Here is a 17,876-nt window from a genome sequence, read left to right as displayed (position 1 = left end):
CCCAGACGGTGTAATTATTTACTATTTTTGGAGAGTAATACGTTATGCTGTCAAGTGGTTGCCTGTTTTGATCAGATATGAATGTTTCTTTGAATGGCAACATTGTTCTGTGTATGGCTCAGCACCATTGGAGTGCCTGAGTTTTCTGCCTTTTCTCAGTTTATTATCCCTACGTTTCAGTTTCTGAGACAAAGACTTTAACATTAGTGGATTTGAATGGAAGGACACGGGGTGACAATGGAAGGGATAGAGTGATGGTGTCAGTGCCCCAGGAGTGACTTTGACACAGGGTATAATGGATAAGAAACATAATTCAAGACATTGCTATAGTTGACCTCTGGTGATCGCTTTATGCTTATGTGTCTAATTATAGGAAGTGATGTTCAGGTTGTGTTTAAATAAATGTACTGGTAAACTGTGGCATTTGTCATCAAGGTCATAATGAAGTGATTCTGATTCAGGAAGTGAGAGAGTGCACAGAGGAGAACCTGAACTTTTCATTACCTGCACCTCATCTTTCCATCCAGAATGAATATTTATATGTGAAGACCACAGTGAGTTAGTCTGTTACTACATGGTGAGTAGTAACATTAACTCAGCTTGACACATAAAGCAGGAGGAATGTTTGGTGCTTGAAGAGGACAGAACGAGTCAGAGTGATGTCATCAAAGCTTTCTGAAAACCTTGAGGACAAGTATTTACATATATCATGTAACTCCCTAGAACATGTATCTTGCAAAAAATTTGGGGAAGAAGTGCTGAATTATCAAATGAACAAGCCCAGTTTGTGGAAAACATCTTATTACAACACATAATGGGTTTTATTGGATGGTAAGAACAAAAGAAAGGAGAAAAATAGCTCTTATTATTTTGACATGGGTAGTGGTTTGGTCTTTGGGACCCCCAAACAAAGCCAATGGCAACACAACTCAGGGGTTAAAAGATTAATATCAAAGCACGAGTGAGGCTTTGAAATGATAAGCATGGTCCAAGTGCACTGGTAAAGTTAATAATGTTAGTGTTGGTGTTCACTTCAGTGGAGCCCAGCAGGGCACTCGTTCAAATCGAACCCAAAGTGTACTCGACATCAAACTGACAGCTAATAAAACGTATTATTAGATTACACACAGTTCATACACTCGCACACGCGTATCGGTGTGCGTTTGTGCACACGTCTGTCTGCGGTTTTACACGCATCACGTAGCACTTTTGTGGCTTTTTCCAATTCCTGTTTCTCTTCTCACTGATGTCATTGTACTTGAATGAAAGGGTCTTTTGTACCTTATGCCAACCTTACTTTGACCCTACAATCCAGGAAACGTACAGTGTGCTGCCCTACCGTGGCTGTGTACACATCCGAACAACAGATGTGATTGAAAGGGGTATTTGTCATTCGCCATGAACAGAGCACTCACATTGTTTGTCTGCAAGATTGAGATGGGTGATAATATCTAAAAAAGGTGACCTTTTCTCCTTTTTAAAAAAGTGAGAAAGTCATCACTCACATTGGTTTAAGCATGTTTTAAGGTTTTAAAATCACAGCTCTTACAAAGATGTTCTGTACAGTCTTGAGGAAACTTTTATTTATCCAGGGAAGGTTTGCCTGGAAAAATAAGCGTGTGCTTCCAGCAGTAACCCGCTTTATATTTTTACTGTCAGCCTGAGCTGCTTATTACTACAATAGTCTTTCTCTGAGCAGTACAAAGAAAACAGATTAGTATTTAGCTCCTTTTCACATATCACAGCTAGGTTACCTCATCACACCTTGTACCAACATGAGTGAAAATATATATTTATTCAAACGTTAAAAGGAGGCGGAGCTTTGTCCTGCTTATCGCCACATATCCACCCGCTGATTGTACACTCCAGTTTATTTCCATGCGATTCTTCAAATTCAGCTCAATTTCGATTAATTCAGTTTTGAGTTCACAGCAACTGTCATCATATGGAGATTTATATTTCAAGGGGAAAAAAACAAACAAAACATGACCCTTTTAGAAAGGGAGCACCAATGATCTGATCATGATCTTTGAGCAACAACTTGGCGACACTGGGGAGGAAGAACTCCACTGAAATAGGAAGAAACCTCTGGTAGATCCAGGCCCAAGGAGGAGCAGTTTCCTGCAACTGGCTTGAGAATGTTGAACAACAAACCAGCGCAAGAAGTAGTTTGACTGACCTGAGTGTAGCATTTAATGTTCAAAAACATCTGATGATCTATCCACAGGTGGTTGTTATGGCCTATGTGGGCTGTGTTTCATGATACTTAACCCATATTGGCTATTATTCTGTTATTTTATATCTGTGTTAAACTGCTGGCTTTTGAATAATGGAGAAAAATAATGGAAAAGTTTGTTGCTTGTATAGAAATATTATGTAATTTGTGTTACCGTGAGCAAGTTCAGGCAATATACTGATTATACAGTCAGTGTACTCTCCTGCTTATTCTTTCTCAATACTATTTTTCCTCAACTTTTTCCTCAGCTTGTTTTATCAAGTTTCTGCATTATTAAGTTTTATTTTAAAAACATTTTCTGATATGGTTCTGGAATAGGTTACAGAGTCCGTGTTGAGACATGTTTTCACACTAGTAATCAAAACCACTTCTAGTTTTGGACCAGTGTTAACTGTTTGTCACGGATTGTGGTCCACGAAGGGTTTGATTCCTGTCATTTTTGGTTTGGAACAATCTGGAAAAATCCAAAAGTATGGATCAAAAATCTAGCTTTCAGTTACAGACGCTAATTCAATTACAGGGAAAGAGATCTCTGACTTTTGCAAGCTACACGCATGAATCAGAGTCCTTTTGTTATTAGAAGGAAAATACCGTATACAGAAAGTTAAACTGGGTGAACCGATAAGGTAAGTGAGGTTTATTGGTTGTGGTGAAATGCCAAGGTCAGGGAAACTACAGTGAGTTGAGCGTGCACACATTCACGCACCACTTAAGTGACAAAAACCCCACTGTGTGTTCTTAATCCACTGTTCATTAGTGGAGCCTGCTGTGAGGATAAAGCATGTGTTTGCCCTCACCATAAGATGAGTGTCACGTTGTCTTGATTTTTGGGAGCTTCCACCATCTCATTTCCTTTAAGTGGCTTCCTCCCCAGGTCTCCATCTGGCCTATGTTTAGAATCTACATGCTCTTAAATATTCTTTCAGATCTTCTGTGCTTCACAGCTCTTTCCTCTGCCCCATCTTCCTAAATTAAAAGGGAGGAGGAGAGAAGACTGTAGCAAAATGCATTTTTTAGTGACGGGGAAGCTCTCTGGAGAGTACAAAACGGTGTCACACTCAACTTGCAAATTAAAGTTGACACAACAAATGCTTTTGGATCTGCACTGATCCAGCACCGTAGGCTTAGTGAGTTGGATAGATGTGTAGAGGATTCCCAGTAAAGGGGAAGACTGCAGGCGACTTTTGAAATAATAAACACGTTTTAATTCGTGTCGAGCGTAAGGCAGCAATCTGTTACTTTTATTAAAACGAAAGATTAAAAAAATGTGTTAAAAAATGACTGAAATGTTTGACAAAAGACAGAATAAAGAGCAAGGAGGGTTGAAAAGGGCTAAAAAACCAAAAAAAAGAGACCTCATTTACAGTAAGACGAAGAGCAGACTGGTGGTAAATACAGGAGTAGGTGGGAACATGACCTACAGTTTGTCATGTCTCTTTTGTGGCACAGTAATGCATAACCACTGCAAGAGATCATAACAAAAACCAAACCTTTGGCAAGAACACAGAGTGTCTACAAGCTGTGACACACTGTGTAGCAGAAGGCTGGATCTGGCAGAACAATGCAGCGTTTCTTTAAGGCACACAGGAGTGTCTTTGGCTCAAAATTCACCCCCAAAAAACCTCTTTATGATCTGTGCCACAAAGGGATGATTGATAGAGAGTGAACATTTGAGAACTGGTTCATTCAGCCCCGAGGTGAACACAGTTCAGTTTCACAAGTTTAAAAGTGTTGTAGGTACATGTAATCTGTGGCATTGAAGACAAGTTGGTATCTGCGCATGTCTTTGGATTGACTTTATATGGATTCCCAACATCATCCTTTTAAAGTCTTAAAACTACCTTAGGTCAGGTGACACAGTGAGTTTTTTCTAACTATAGTAAACAGTGTCAATGTCACAAATGCCTGAATACCAGGTAATCTGTGCTAAAACCTCTAACCTAACAGCATAGATTGTTCTCTGTGTGAGAACTGTGAACACATAATGTAACCGAACCAGCTTTTTAACTGGAGATGCACAATGTTGTTGTACTTCTTGGTCTTTCCTTTCTTTATTTCAGGTTAGTCTTCTCTTGGAGTTTGATCACATTTTTCACAAGTGTTTTTTAAAATTATTTAATGTTTTAATCAGAAGAATACTTTTCTTCTCTTTAACTGTTTTTGTTTTTCTCAAAAATACATTTAAAAAAAAAAAATCATACGGAATATCCCTTTAAATCCAGTTGACCATTGGAGCTGTAAAGTTGAACAACTTTTAAATATTGGATGCCATCATGCATTTATTTGGCTTATTTAAAAAAAAGGGGAGAAAACCGTCTTTAGCCAAAATTAAAAAATCAAAAACTCTATGGCTTTAATTTTGTCCAGATGGTTTTATTAATGGCCTCAGAATAAACGGTGGCCTCAGAATCTCATCTCTGCTTTTGCGGATGATGTGGTTCTGTTGGCTTCATCGGGTGAAGGCCTCCAGCTCGCACTGGAGCGGTTCGCGCAGCCGAGTGTGAAGCAGCGGAATGAGGATCAGCACCTCCAAATCTGAGGCCATGGTTCTCAGCCGGAAAAGGGTGGAGTGCCCACTCCGGGTCGGGATGAGTTCCTGCCCCAAGTGGAGGAGTTCAAGTATCTCGGGGTCTTGTTCGCGAGTGATGGGAGAAGGGGCGGAGATCGACAGGCGGATTGGTGCTGCGGCTGCAGTGATGCGGACGCTGCACCGGTCCGTCGTGGTGAAGAGGGAGCTGAGTGTAAAAGCTTAAGCTCTCAATTTACCAGTCGATCACGTCCCTACCCTCACCTATGGCCACGAGCTGTGGGTAGTGACCGAAAGAACGAGATCGTGGATACAAGCGGCAGAAATGAGCTTCCTCCGAAGGGTGGCTGGCCCTCCCTTAGAGATAGGGTGAGAAGTTCGGCCATCCGGGAGGGGCTCAGAGTAGAGCCGCTGCTCCTCCCATCGAAAGGAGCCAGTTGAGGTGGTTCGGGCATCTGACAAGGATGCCTCCTGGGCGCCTCCTGGGTGAGGTGTTCGGGCATGTCCCACGGGAGGAGGCCCGGGGCAGACCCAGGACACGCTGGAGAGATTATATCTCGGCTGGCCTGGGAACGCATATGGTATTCCCCGGATAAGCTGGAGGAGGTGGCTGGGGAGAGGGAGGTCTGGGCTTCTCTGCTTAGGCTGCTGCCCCCGCGACCCGGCCTCGGATAAAGCGGATGAAGATGGATGGATGGATGGTTTTATTAATTTCTTCAAAATTAAAACCATCAAATAAAAAAGTTTATTAAAATCTGGTCTGAGTGTCATTGGCTCATTTTGGGGTTTTTAACTCTTCTGGCCATGTGATAAATAAAATGTTTATAGTTTAACCCGGCTACAAAAAATTACTTCTGTACTTCCTACAGAAATAAAATAATTAGCATGAAGACTATGATGCGCTTGTTTATTGGATAATTGCTCACACCATCAAGGTTAGCGCTCTAGATTTTCATTCCCAGGTGTCTGTGTCATCCCAGTTGGTCTCCTGTAAATGTGAATCACTTGAGTCTGATGAAGTGGAGGAGAATGAGGCGAGCATGTTTTGAAACACCTCGACAAAATCTTCTAAATCTTGAAGCAGCCTCACAGTAGAGTTCTCCGAGTCATCTGTGTCTGGGCTCACCGCAGCTTCAGGTGGTACAACAGAAAGTAATGAGGAGGAGCTGCTGGGCAACTGCTCTTCAGTGCTTTCCATATAGTCTTGAATCAGAGCGATTGGAGACTCTCTGCTGTCATATTCAAAGCTTTGTCCACCCTCACTCACCAAGTAGTGCTGAAAATAAAGAAATCATTTCTACCGCCATCATCATTTATCATTTATTGTGGCATAAAATACAAAGCCTATTCAATGTTTCAGCTATAACACTATTTAATCGACCCACTTAAAATAACCTTACCTCCATGTCTATAACTGCATTGTTTAAGTAGATGTTTTCAAAGTTCATCAGATTGTCATGCAGGCAAACAAGATCCCGGTAATTCACCTCGCTGCCGTCGTCGTCAGATTCACCGTAACTCCGGAGGTTTTTGGCCTCGTTGTCACTCTCGTCCGATTCGAAATGTACGCTGAGGTCTTCCAGAGACATTGTGGTGCAAAGTCTGGTACAGCACAGTGCTGTGATCAGAATGAGTGTTGCCACGATAAACCCATGCATTGTTTTGTATGCTGGACAACAGTTTGGCGCTTTGATTTGAAAAGTACTGTAGAGTTCTGGACTGCTGCTGTTACTTCAGTTCAGGATTACAGTTTCCTCATTTAAAAAAGGAAAAAAAAAAGAAGAAAAATTTAAAACCACTACCATCAAGTAAAAACACAGCCCTTATTTGCATGTATTATTCACCTTATTGTTATTCTTGTTTAACACGCTGTGCCACTACGTCACGAGAAGTTGCGCATTGAAAGTATTAAAACGTAGTTTTTTCTTTTTCTTGTCCTTACATGCAAATGTCACTTTCCCCTCGCACATTTCTTGTTCTGGCCAAATTCCAAGGCTGCTACATGTGATGCAGTTTATTACCATATAAATGTATTATTGGGACTGTGTGAAAATCGGATTGAAACATGTAAGACCTTGAAAGATTTGTTATTGAAAAGTGATTTTTTTTTTTTAAGCCTGTATTTCACATCATTTTGATGACTTCCTGTTAAACTGGTAAACAGGCTGCTTTTTATGCTATAAGAGATCAAATGTTAATCAATATATATATATTTTTTCAATTAAATGATTCAGCATTTTTCTAGGCTTTTTTTCCTCTACAGTTAAAAATTGTAACATATTGTAGAGTATCTTGCAAAATACATCAAGTTAGTCTGCCTCCAAAACTTTGCATACAGTGTCTTTGTCACATGTCAGTACACTCAGGACTGTGTAATACCATTTGAATACTTCTCAACTGTGGACACTGGCACTTCCAGACATTCCTTTTCACGGTGTTAGGGAGACCTTGGTGCTCACGACTCTGCATTGTCTCGCTAAAACGTAGTGATGGGCTTCCCCTGCTGCCAGCGTGTTTGCCTTGGCCTCCTTTCAAGTCTGCTGTTGGACTGTTGAGGGCTCCAATAGTTTAGATCGGTCCTCCTTTCTTTAGCAGAGAGCTTCAGTAGAATAATGTCGTGAGAATCTCAATGAGGCCCAGAGGGATCAAACTAGAGTGAGAAAGAAGATGCCACATTAACTTGTTTGTAATGTTTGGGGTTTTTTTCACTCCAAAAGTTGAGTAAGAAAGTTTGAGGGATGATGTGCATAGAAAGTTGTAATACCCACATCAGAGAGCTGTTATGTTGAAACCTTGTTTACTATGTGACTTAGTCCCTTGTCTTAAGTCTGGCACTGTGACATTTTGCTGTGAGCTATTTTTACGCGATGAACTTGGCACCACAGAACGACACACAAACGCACACATCAGTTTTAAAGTCTCTTTGTGCCCAACCCTGGTCTGTCCCCACGGTGACATACTATAGGGGACTTTAAATAGACAGTGCTGCTACGTGCACTTATTATGTGTGACTATCTTCTTAAAGCCTCAACTAAAGAGCAGGCTGGATTAGTATTACTTTTTAAATCTTCATCCTTATTATCTTTAAGTGCATTATATACATTGTATATAAATTTTCTAATAAGCTGTTGGGCTATCGGGGTCATTTTCAAATTGACGTAACAGTTTTTGTAAAGTAGGTAAAATCCTGGCGTTTTAAGCCATTCTTGAACACTCACTCATTGTTAATCATAAACAATAAATCAAAGTGTTTAGGTTTTTATGGTTTTTGGGGAGACGCCCCAGTTGATTCAAAACAAAACAGTAAAATGTGTTTTGGCTGAACTGGCTTAAAGGCAGTGGTTTGTGGCTTTCTTTCCCACAACAAACAAAAAAGTTGGACGTGCTGGCTCTGTGTCAGAGGAATACTTTGGACTGAATGCTTTTAGTTATAACAGGCAGCGATAAATTAAAAAAAAAAGTTCTTGAGCACACACAGAAACCTACAGTAATTTGTTTGCACTGGCTTGTTTGCAGATGTAGTTGTGGTCGGTGCTGGCTACTGCTTTTCTGTGTCAGATAAGTTTTACAGCTCAGCTTTGATTTCCAGAACTTCCATCTTTTATTTATAGTCGCGTACAGCAGAGTGTTCCTAATAAACTTTAAGATTCGCTTCAAGTTTCATTTTGTTACAAACACACGTTGTGTCTGAGGTCTGCATTTCTTTTTAAACAAGTGTTTCTGAGACAGTGACGCTTTAGGATGGTTCACTGTTAATTTTTACTGTTCAATCACTACTAAAGTCTGGTCTGGCCAAACTTCTTTTTCATTTTTTCCTTTATGAAATTGCTGACATTAAAGGTTTTGTGTGTTTGTGTCTGAGATCCATCATTGAGAATCCACAGGGTCTTTGTGTCTGTGTTGCACAAAGTGACACTGGCTGTCATAAACTATGACATCGGTCACAGCAGCGAGTGGGTGAGTTAAAGAGAAGCTAAAAAAGAGCAACACATGAAAAATACTAATGCAGCTGTTTGAATTGACGTGTTTTCACTGAGTGCATTTAGACTCAGACTATCAAAACTATCATTGCTGTATAGTTAGTTCATTTCATCTACTTCTGCATTTTTTCCCCACAAAAATCTCAGTTTCCTTCTCCAAGGCAGGCCTGTCATGTAGTATTAGTTTGCCAGTTAAACACATCAGACGTGCGTCTGGTGCCCTTTTGCAGTGAGTTGCGTGTGTTGCATTGGAGTGGAACTGTACAAGTGGGTAATGAGGCTGTAACCCTCAAGGCTGCTCTGTGTGTGTGGGACGAAGCCAAATAGTCACTTCAAAAGTTAATACTTTGTCAAATGATGCCAGGACACTGTGCACTTCCATGCATGTGCAATCGACTCGTTCTCCCTTTTAGTTTGGAGCAAGTTACATGTGCACATGTTTTTGCATGTCAAGACCCTGGGAGGGGGCTTTACAATCATCTGGGAGTTGGATTTCCTATTTAGAACTGCGTGATGGCGGTAATACTCTACCTTTTATCCCTGCCTTATTTTGTTATTGTAAAGCTACATTTTTCTATAATTGTACAGTGTCTTCTTCTTTCCCCTCTCTTTTCTTAACCCTTGCCTTTATTCCCACTTATTTCAACCAAGTGTGACCTTTGCGTGTGCTTTTCATGTCAGAAACTTTGACACGTAATTGAACTTGATGATATAGTAATTCCTTGCAGGTCCCGATGATCGTGATAGTCTTGCTTTAAAGAGCCAACAATGATGAGATGAGTGGCATGTCAAAATGTTTGGAGTGTCCGCTGGTGGGCTTGTGTAAGCTCCAAAGAGATTTCGAGGGATTTTCAGTCACGTCTACTTTTCTACTAAAACCCTTTATCAGGTCTCACGATGTTTATGCTTGAAGTTTGTGTGCACTCATTTCTTTGCATTTAAAATATAAAATGGTTCTTGAAGGTCATTTGTGATATATGCATCTTCTTACAATTGCTGCCCCAAATTTTCATGTGTCAGGCAATTTTAAAACTGCTGTTGATTTTGAATTTAAATGTTGCCTCCTTGTTCTGCAGGATGCCAGTTACTGGCTGCAGGTTCACCGGTTGGAGCACGGTGATGGGGGAATCCTCGACCTGGATGATGTGCTTTGCGATGTGGCTGATGACAAAGACAGGGTGAGTAATGTCTGGGAACTGTTCATGAAGTCTTTAAAAATGTTATTTTTTTCTGTTTTCCAAGGCACAGGAAGTGCTCACTGACCAGACAGATAAAAGAATTTGTTGTGCACCAAAGCGCCTCTTATCGGTTTCTGGATTTTCATTAATGCCGTCGTTAACCATCTCTTTAATCAGTTAAACACTCCCCATATATTTACATGGCCTCGCCTATCTCTTGGTAAATCTAAGTTAAACAGATCGAGCAGTGTGCTTTACTTTAGAGCTCCTGAACCACGACTTTCTGAGGTCAGGAATGTAAATATTCAGTTGTTTTCTTCCCAAAGTCTACAGCTATCAAACTAGGCACTCATCGTTTGTGCGTGCACATAAACTCCAACCTTCCTGACTGTGTTGCCATTCTGATTCAGGTCATGGTGAGGGGTGGGGGTGTTATGGTTAAAAATCCAAAAAAAGAACAATGAAAGAAAATAAGTTACTCCAAAAAAATGATATTTGTATAGATAACTGAAACGTTTTTTTACTGCTGTTATTCACGAGCAGCGTCTCAGCCACTGATGGTGTGCGACTATTTTGGGAGAGTGTGTCATGATTTAGGAGTTCAATCATTGACTTGCAAATTCTGAACACATTTTAATGGCCACTAAATCACTGTGATTTTGACTTTCTACAATAATTAGTTAATGCAACAAAACCCCTTTCCGCTTCATATATAGTTTTTTTTTTTTCGTTTGTTTGTTTTTTGGGGGGTTTTTAGACCTGGAATGTAAATCTGCCCGTTTGTGAAGCACTTTGGGTCGACTTCTGTCGTTTAAATGTGCTGTAGGCTATAAAAAATATATGCGACACTCAACTCAACTCAGAATTTTTATTGTGCAAATTTAAAGTACATTTTCATTAAAAACAAATCATAATAATTGCACAGTTCAGTGGCCTTCATACTAAACTTAAAGGATAGAAAGTATCAATCCTTTTGAGCCAGTATTGATCCAGTACCAATACCAGGATTGCTATCGATAATTGGATCTCCCACCTCTTTTAGCTGCACTCATTTGTTTTTATTTCTAAGCAGTTCATTTAGCCAGTAATCTGAAAATATATCCAGAGTCTCTGTGAGGTATTCCACTGGAAACAGACTTCTGCACACAAAGATGAAGAGCTGATTTTTCTATAGGTGCTAAGAGTTTTAGAACTTGTAACATTTGACAGAACTTTTTCAGCCCAAATATGAAAACCAGCTGAAGTTAAAGTAAGAATTGAGATTTCAGGTGCACAGGATCTACTTGACTTCTCCCATCTGTTCTAGAGTCAGTGGCTCAAAGGAATCTTTGTGCTTTCTGTGGCGCACACTCTCTCATGCAACCCTTTCAACCTTTGTTTATAAGCCCCCATGCCTCAGTGTTTATCTGCACGTTTGTGAGTTCATGTGTTTACGTGTGCACCCTTACAACGAGCTGTCATCATGCTCATCTTTTCACATCCCTCTGTCTTTTATGCTCGGCTCTCATTGGTCCCTTCAGGCGTTTCCCACAGAAGAGTGTGTGTACATTTCATACATGACAACCTGTCAGCCTCGCTGACACACATCTGCATCACTCTCACCGCTGTGACACAAAATCCTTTGTGGGTGGATGTTTTGCTTTTCTACAAAGTTTGAACGTACACAGGCATCAGCCATGAGAGCAGAAGCACCTGTTTAACGTAGTGTAGCAGAACATTAAACCGGTAGCAGAACGTAGCATTGTAACGAGATGTTATCCTTTCTATATTAGCCCACTGAGTGCTTGAAGAGATGCTGTTCCTTTTGTGTAATTATTTATGATGATGACAAATAAGTGATAATGTTACACAGCTAATACAGAAGCTACAACTAAAATGGAGATTTTTTGATATAAATTGTTTATGTTTATAATGTGGCTTTATCAAGTGGCTCTCATACCAAAAGGAATATCCCTTATACGGATGTGAAACGGCACCAGAACCAGCTTTCTAAACATTCTTGCTCTCAAGTACCAGCGATGTCAGTGAACCTTAACATTTTTACTTTTAAATTTAAATTTGTCATCAGTAGTTTTAAATGTTTTCCCTTTGTTTTTAGTTTTTGAAAACTCTGGATTTGTGTAGATTTAACGCTCTAACAGGAAGAGTCTGATGTGCTTTTACACTGATCTACATTCATGTACACTTGGCGCGAGAAAAGAGAGGAAACGTAGGGGAATGAAACATGTGTGAGTGACTCCATGTGTCCCACTGAACATGACTGGTGGTCTCCTGGCAGCTGTGACTCATCTCTGCCATTGCACAGGAGCTTTTTAAAGACTGGAAGGAATGTCTGGCCCATCACACAAGGACACTTTTATTAGCTTACACTGGAATGAAACGGGCTGCATGTAGTGCTCATCTGGGGAATACAAGTATATACAACACAGTTTAATACTTTCCCCGAGTGTTTGTGTCTGTATGTGTGGAAGCACCTTTAAGTATAAAGTGTGTATTTAATACAGATACAGTCAGTATCATCATCGCCAGAAAAAAGTGGCAGTTTGAACTCACACAGAGGGAATATTTTTTTCAGATGCCATCTTTTCCTTCTTTCATCAGACTTCCTTCCTTTTTCCCCTTCATACCATATTTTCTATGAACTGTAACAACATCAATAACTAAGAATCTACTTTGGCTGCTGACTCTCTTCACAGTTCATAGTTCAGTTAGTAGTCATTGCTTGTGGTCATAGAAGATACCTGTTTGATTGGCTGGATGGTTTAGATTGTATTACTTGGGACATTCACTAGAATAGAACAGAATAACCCTTTATTGTCATTGTACATGTGCAATGAAATTGTGGGTGCTCCACACCAACAGTGCCAGAATAAAATGTAAACGGTAGACACAAGGAATAAGCAGCAAGCAGGGGAAATGTATATAATCAAGAGGGATACATAGAAAAATAAGAGAAGGGCACACATTAGGGAACAAGTTGCAAAGTGCTTGGAAGTAGTGCAAAGAAAAGTCTGAATAGAGTCCATGTGTGAGTGACCTGAGCGAGGTGGGTTACTCGGATCATGGTTCAGAGTGGTGCAGTGAGTGGGCTGGGGTGTGTTTGACAGTCCGAATGGCCCAGGGCAAGAAGCTGTTAGTGAGTCTGGAGGTGTGAGACCTGATTGACCCGAGGCGCCTACCGGAGGGCAGCGGGTGAAACAGGTGGTGGATGGAGTGCTGTGATGGCCCAGGTTTTACTGAGACAGGAGGATCTGCTGATGACCTCCAGGGGTGGAAGAGGGCAGCCAGTGATTTTTTTTTTTTTTTTTTTTTTTTTTTTTTTTGGAGGGGGCAGTATTAATTACCCTCTGCAGCCTTCCTGTTCTCAGTACAGCATTATTATACTATATGTGCTTAATGTATTTAAATTACTCAGTCAAGGAACAATATTAATTGCAAGTGAATGAGCTAATTATTAAATTGAAACCAAATTTCTCTCTTGCTCCCTCTCTTTATAGTCTTGTGCTGTGGCTCCCTCTTCCCTTTCTCCCCTTCCTGTTGTTCATGCTTATTAGCCATGTGGAGGTGTGGTAGTTAATGCGTGGTGAAAGCATGCTCATTTGATGATAGGTGTGTAGGTGAAGCAAAACTGGAATAATAATGGAGTCTTAAAAATATGGATGGATGGATGGATGGATGGATATAGATATAGATATAGATATAAAAAAATAGATGACCTCTTTTTCACTCATTCTAGAAAAGAGAGGGCGAGAGCGACCCAACACTGTACACATTGTTACTAATGGAGATTATGAAACGTCTTGCTTTGATTGGATTACAGAAAGGTGGAAACTTTTCTGCTACTTTACGATAGATAAGTACAGCTGTACAGTAGTAACCTGCACACGCAGTGTATGTGCTAAGGTTTGGCCTGCAACGTAAAAATACTTTGATCATCCAGAACAATCTTTACGGTGTTGTCTAAAGTCCAGGGGCAGTACATTAATAGTTACCTAAGAGATGCACACACTCTTCTGCTCTGCAACACACACGTGCAGTCTTGGCAGCACAACACTACCCAGCATTACCCACCTTATATCTTCCCCTTGTGCTTGCAGCGTTTTTTTTTTTCCCCAGGAGCCCAATGAAAATATGCTAGATTAAAGCTCCTGCCCCTGGACAGTTTTCTTTCCTAGTTACTTAAAGTAAAAAAATAAAGATAAAAATTCGACCTTACAGATAATTTTCACAATATACACCTTCATATGCGAACACTCAGATATTTTCGCTACCTTCTGTCATCCAGTTCTATTTGCTCTCTTCTGACGCGCACCCACCGACGTACCCCGGGAGTCTGATGACAGACTTGTCCCTACACAAACTCCTGCAGCGATGTCACAACCCTAAATGACGGCACCTGGGCTGTGCCAGCACCACATTCCTCTGAGCGTGTGTGCTGTCAGGGTGTGCCGCACAGCTGCGCTTGCCTTCACTCCATCGCTGACACGTCTGGCCCCGGTCAGCATGGTGTCTGGCTCTGTGACAGGCGCACTGAATATTTAGCTCCGTGTGTCGGGGTGCGTGCGTGTGCAGACATCTGTGCCTTCTTCAAACATGTTAAATTTACACAGCGTCTTCATTGCATCTGTGTTTAACTTGGATGTGGAAAAGTTTGAGTGTTTTTGTACGTTTTGTTATGTTTTGATTAATACGATACACTGAACAGACAGACCGAGTGATGTTCCTTGTATACTAGTTCTGGCTTGAGTTTGCTTTATGCATGTTTTTGATTTTGATCCAGGCGATATCTTAGTCTGAGCTGAATATAGAAGCGTCTTCCCGTGTAGGAGATGAATAGACACAGACAGGAGGGGCCGCTGGGTTAAATAAACCCAGAGGAGTTTCTTAAAACGACTCCATCAGTCTTCTGTTTATCCTGTCACAGAATATCAACAGACGAGCAGACTACCACTCACAGTTGGCGTGCGTGCGTGTGCGCGTGCATGTGTGGAATCGGAGCAATATGATCCTTGTGAGCAAGTGTGCTGACTGTCATTCATGCCTTTGCAGGGCTTGCTACTAAATTACTTAGTGTTACTTTCTTTGAAGCTTTTTTTTCTGCATAATTTAAGATTTTAATGTTGACATTATTAAAAATATATTTAATAGCTTTTGTGCAAGAACTAAATATTTAAGAAATGATCCCATTGGTGGAAGATATGATAATAAATATATCTTGAAAGCAAGGCTGCCACCTATTCAAATCAAAAAGAAGCGTTTACACGTATTGATCTAATGTCTTTGTATTTGTTGTGTCTGTGGTTGGTATTGATTTTTCTAAGTGCATGCACTAGGATGGGGAAGTGCTGTGAAACTGAACCCCTCTGAGGCCTCTTAAAGGCAGATGCTGACTGATGCTGAGTATGGAGATTTTTTTTTTTCCTCAGATAGGAAGCGGGTCATATTGGAAAGAGAGAGGAGCGCTTGGGAATTGAAGGGTGTAGTGAAATATTTTCAGTAAAACTGATTTATGTATTTCTCACATTATACTCACATTGCCTTGTTGTTTGGGGAGGATTTTTGTCCAGAGTATGAGTCAAACCTTAGACAGACGCTGCCGTTCGGTGTCATCTGAGCATGGGGAAAAAAAAATCTTTTTTAAAGCCATATAGGGAGATGGATACCATGGATAGTGCTGCTGCGAGGCAGATTTTGGTCTGGACCACTGCCTGTGTGGAGCTGCTCCAACAACAGTTGGTTGAGATAGATGAGAGGTCATCTGATACATATATGTGGTGGTTAAAAAGTAACAAAAATAGCATCTTACATACTGAAATACATTCTGTAGGTTGCAAGTGAGAGTTTTCTTTAATAATTCAACAATTGTCAGTTTCATGCCAGTCAGCAGCAGCACTGAAAAAAGCCCTGGTTGTAGCAGGCACTGTGTACTTCTACTTAAACAGCTGCGCGTGTGCTGTTTATGACTTTTATCCTGTTTTTCAAACTCCTGGAGCTGCTGCTGTAAACAGAAAATGCATAAGCTTCTGTGTACTTTCTGTTCACTTCTAGTTCTAGAGAAAGCCCTCTAAGAACTCGTGGAAAACTACAAGTGCAGGATGCAGAATATGATATGACTATATAATATAAATATTTCCCCAACAAACAGAGAGGTTGTCTTGTTTTGGACTGCTAAAACACATCTCACTTTTACCAAACTACGGCCGACCGGGCCCCTCCTCCAGGCCTCAGTGATCCTCCTCAGGGAGTGTTAGTGATGACCTCATTTATTCCAGGCTAGCCCTCCTCCTTCTCTTCCTCCTCCCTTTCTCTCTTCCCTCTTTCTAGCCTCCTAATGAGAACAAGATGACAACTTTATACCAGAATCAGATGGGTGACACAGAATTTTTCTGAGCAAGTCTTCCTGCATGAGTCGAGGGTAGGAGGGTAGGAGGGAGAGGAGGGGGTGGACGCAGAGAGAGCAATCAACTCTAGAAATGCTATGCATGAATATATGGAAGTGACTGCCTTTGTCAAAAAGTTAATATAGTATCTTAACTATTTTCAGTTGCGTGTAAGTGTCAAAATGTTTTTTTCGCATTCGTGTTGAGGGGAGTAGACACACAAAAAGTAGAGTTTGAGTGATAGTTTATTGCTGACAGATGCCAGAATTAATATTCAGAGTAAATAAAATGATTTTATACTGGCCAGTACATACAAACATATACATTTAGTATAATACAGACTGTATATTGAGCCATTGTAACACATGCACAGCAGCCCTGAACTCATCTCGACGTCACCCGACAGAGGCGCCAGTGTCTGGCGCAGTCATACGCATGTTTATTTAACCTGCCTGCTCCATTCTGAAGACTGATGTGCAAATAATGCAGCTAAAGGTCCAGTACATAATCGCATGTGTTATTTCTCTGATTGCATTATTGCAGGGTCTTTACCTTACAATATAAAGCGCCTTGGAGCGACTGTTGCAGTGATTTGGCGCTACATATAGATAAAATACCAAACACAAGCCCACATGCTCAGGCACGACGAAGAACCAGTGTTTATGTTCTCTGCTGACGTTATGATGAAATCTGATTTATGGTTCCTTCATAATTACGTTATGACTCCAGAAAGATCCGAGTCAGATTCTTCACTATGATGAATGTGATGTTAACATCGATCCGATTACCTATTTTGGAGGAGTCTTGTCAAAACAGTCGTGCCCAACCTCGCCTTGTCGTTCCACGTGAAGCAACACGAAGCTTTTATGAAATTAATTTACGCGTACTTGCTAGATTGATGACATCCACTTGGCTTGCCATCAGTGCGGAGTTTAGCATGTTTGTCTTAACAAGCACTTACTCTCTCCCTCTTTGTAAATCGTTTAAGCTCGTTGTTTGGAGCGCGTTTAATAGCCGTAGCAGACGTACTTGTTTAAACAGAAGAAATGTTGCAAATCTTAGAGAGCTGTTTAAACTTCGGAGGTGTGTTTCCGCTGCTGTGCCTGGTCATGTTTCAAACAGCCCACCTCTTGTGTTCTGCAGAGAGTGGCTTCACTCACCCGACAGATGAAAACAGCCTTATGGGAGCGACTCGTGACTAGGGATGGGTATCGTTTAGGTTTTATCCGATACCGGTGCCAAACCGGTACTTTTGAAACGGTGCCGGTGCTTAAACGGTGCCTGAACCGGTGCTTAAAGAATGGAGAACACAAACTTTGTCCAAAAACCTCTCATGTTCAGCTGTTTTTTTTTTGTAAAAAGATAACAATGTTAGCCTTTTCTGCAGCTATAGGGCATATATGGTCTCACTCTATCAAACAAGAAGACAGCCGCATGTAACTACGACGGTGTTTGCTAGTTCACCTTACATGCATTAATGTAATAATGTGGTTAGCGTACTCAACGTTAATTACACACAAACAACATGAAGCTACTCACGCAGAGGAGAACGGCTGCTGCTGCCATCATCATCCG

General features: G+C 40.9%; 1 protein-coding gene across 7 annotated transcripts in view; it reads left to right on the top strand.

Moving 5' to 3' along the window:
* LOC116331649 (partitioning defective 3 homolog) overlaps positions 1-17,876 on the top strand; it is a 235,355-nt gene that overhangs the window by 27,142 nt on the left and 190,337 nt on the right. For all 7 annotated transcript variants that reach the window (XM_031754405.2, XM_039601967.1, XM_039601966.1 and 4 more), the window contains exon 2: positions 9,820-9,921. In XM_031754405.2, the coding sequence (XP_031610265.2) occupies positions 9,820-9,921 (102 nt within the window). The remainder of the gene's footprint in view (positions 1-9,819; positions 9,922-17,876) is intronic.

The sequence above is a fragment of the Oreochromis aureus genome, linkage group 18 (assembly GCF_013358895.1).
Source record: "Oreochromis aureus strain Israel breed Guangdong linkage group 18, ZZ_aureus, whole genome shotgun sequence".
Taxonomy (NCBI): Eukaryota; Metazoa; Chordata; class Actinopteri; order Cichliformes; family Cichlidae; genus Oreochromis; species Oreochromis aureus.
The sequence above is the reverse complement of the archived record's forward strand: the minus strand, read 5'-3'. Positions and strand labels throughout refer to the sequence as shown.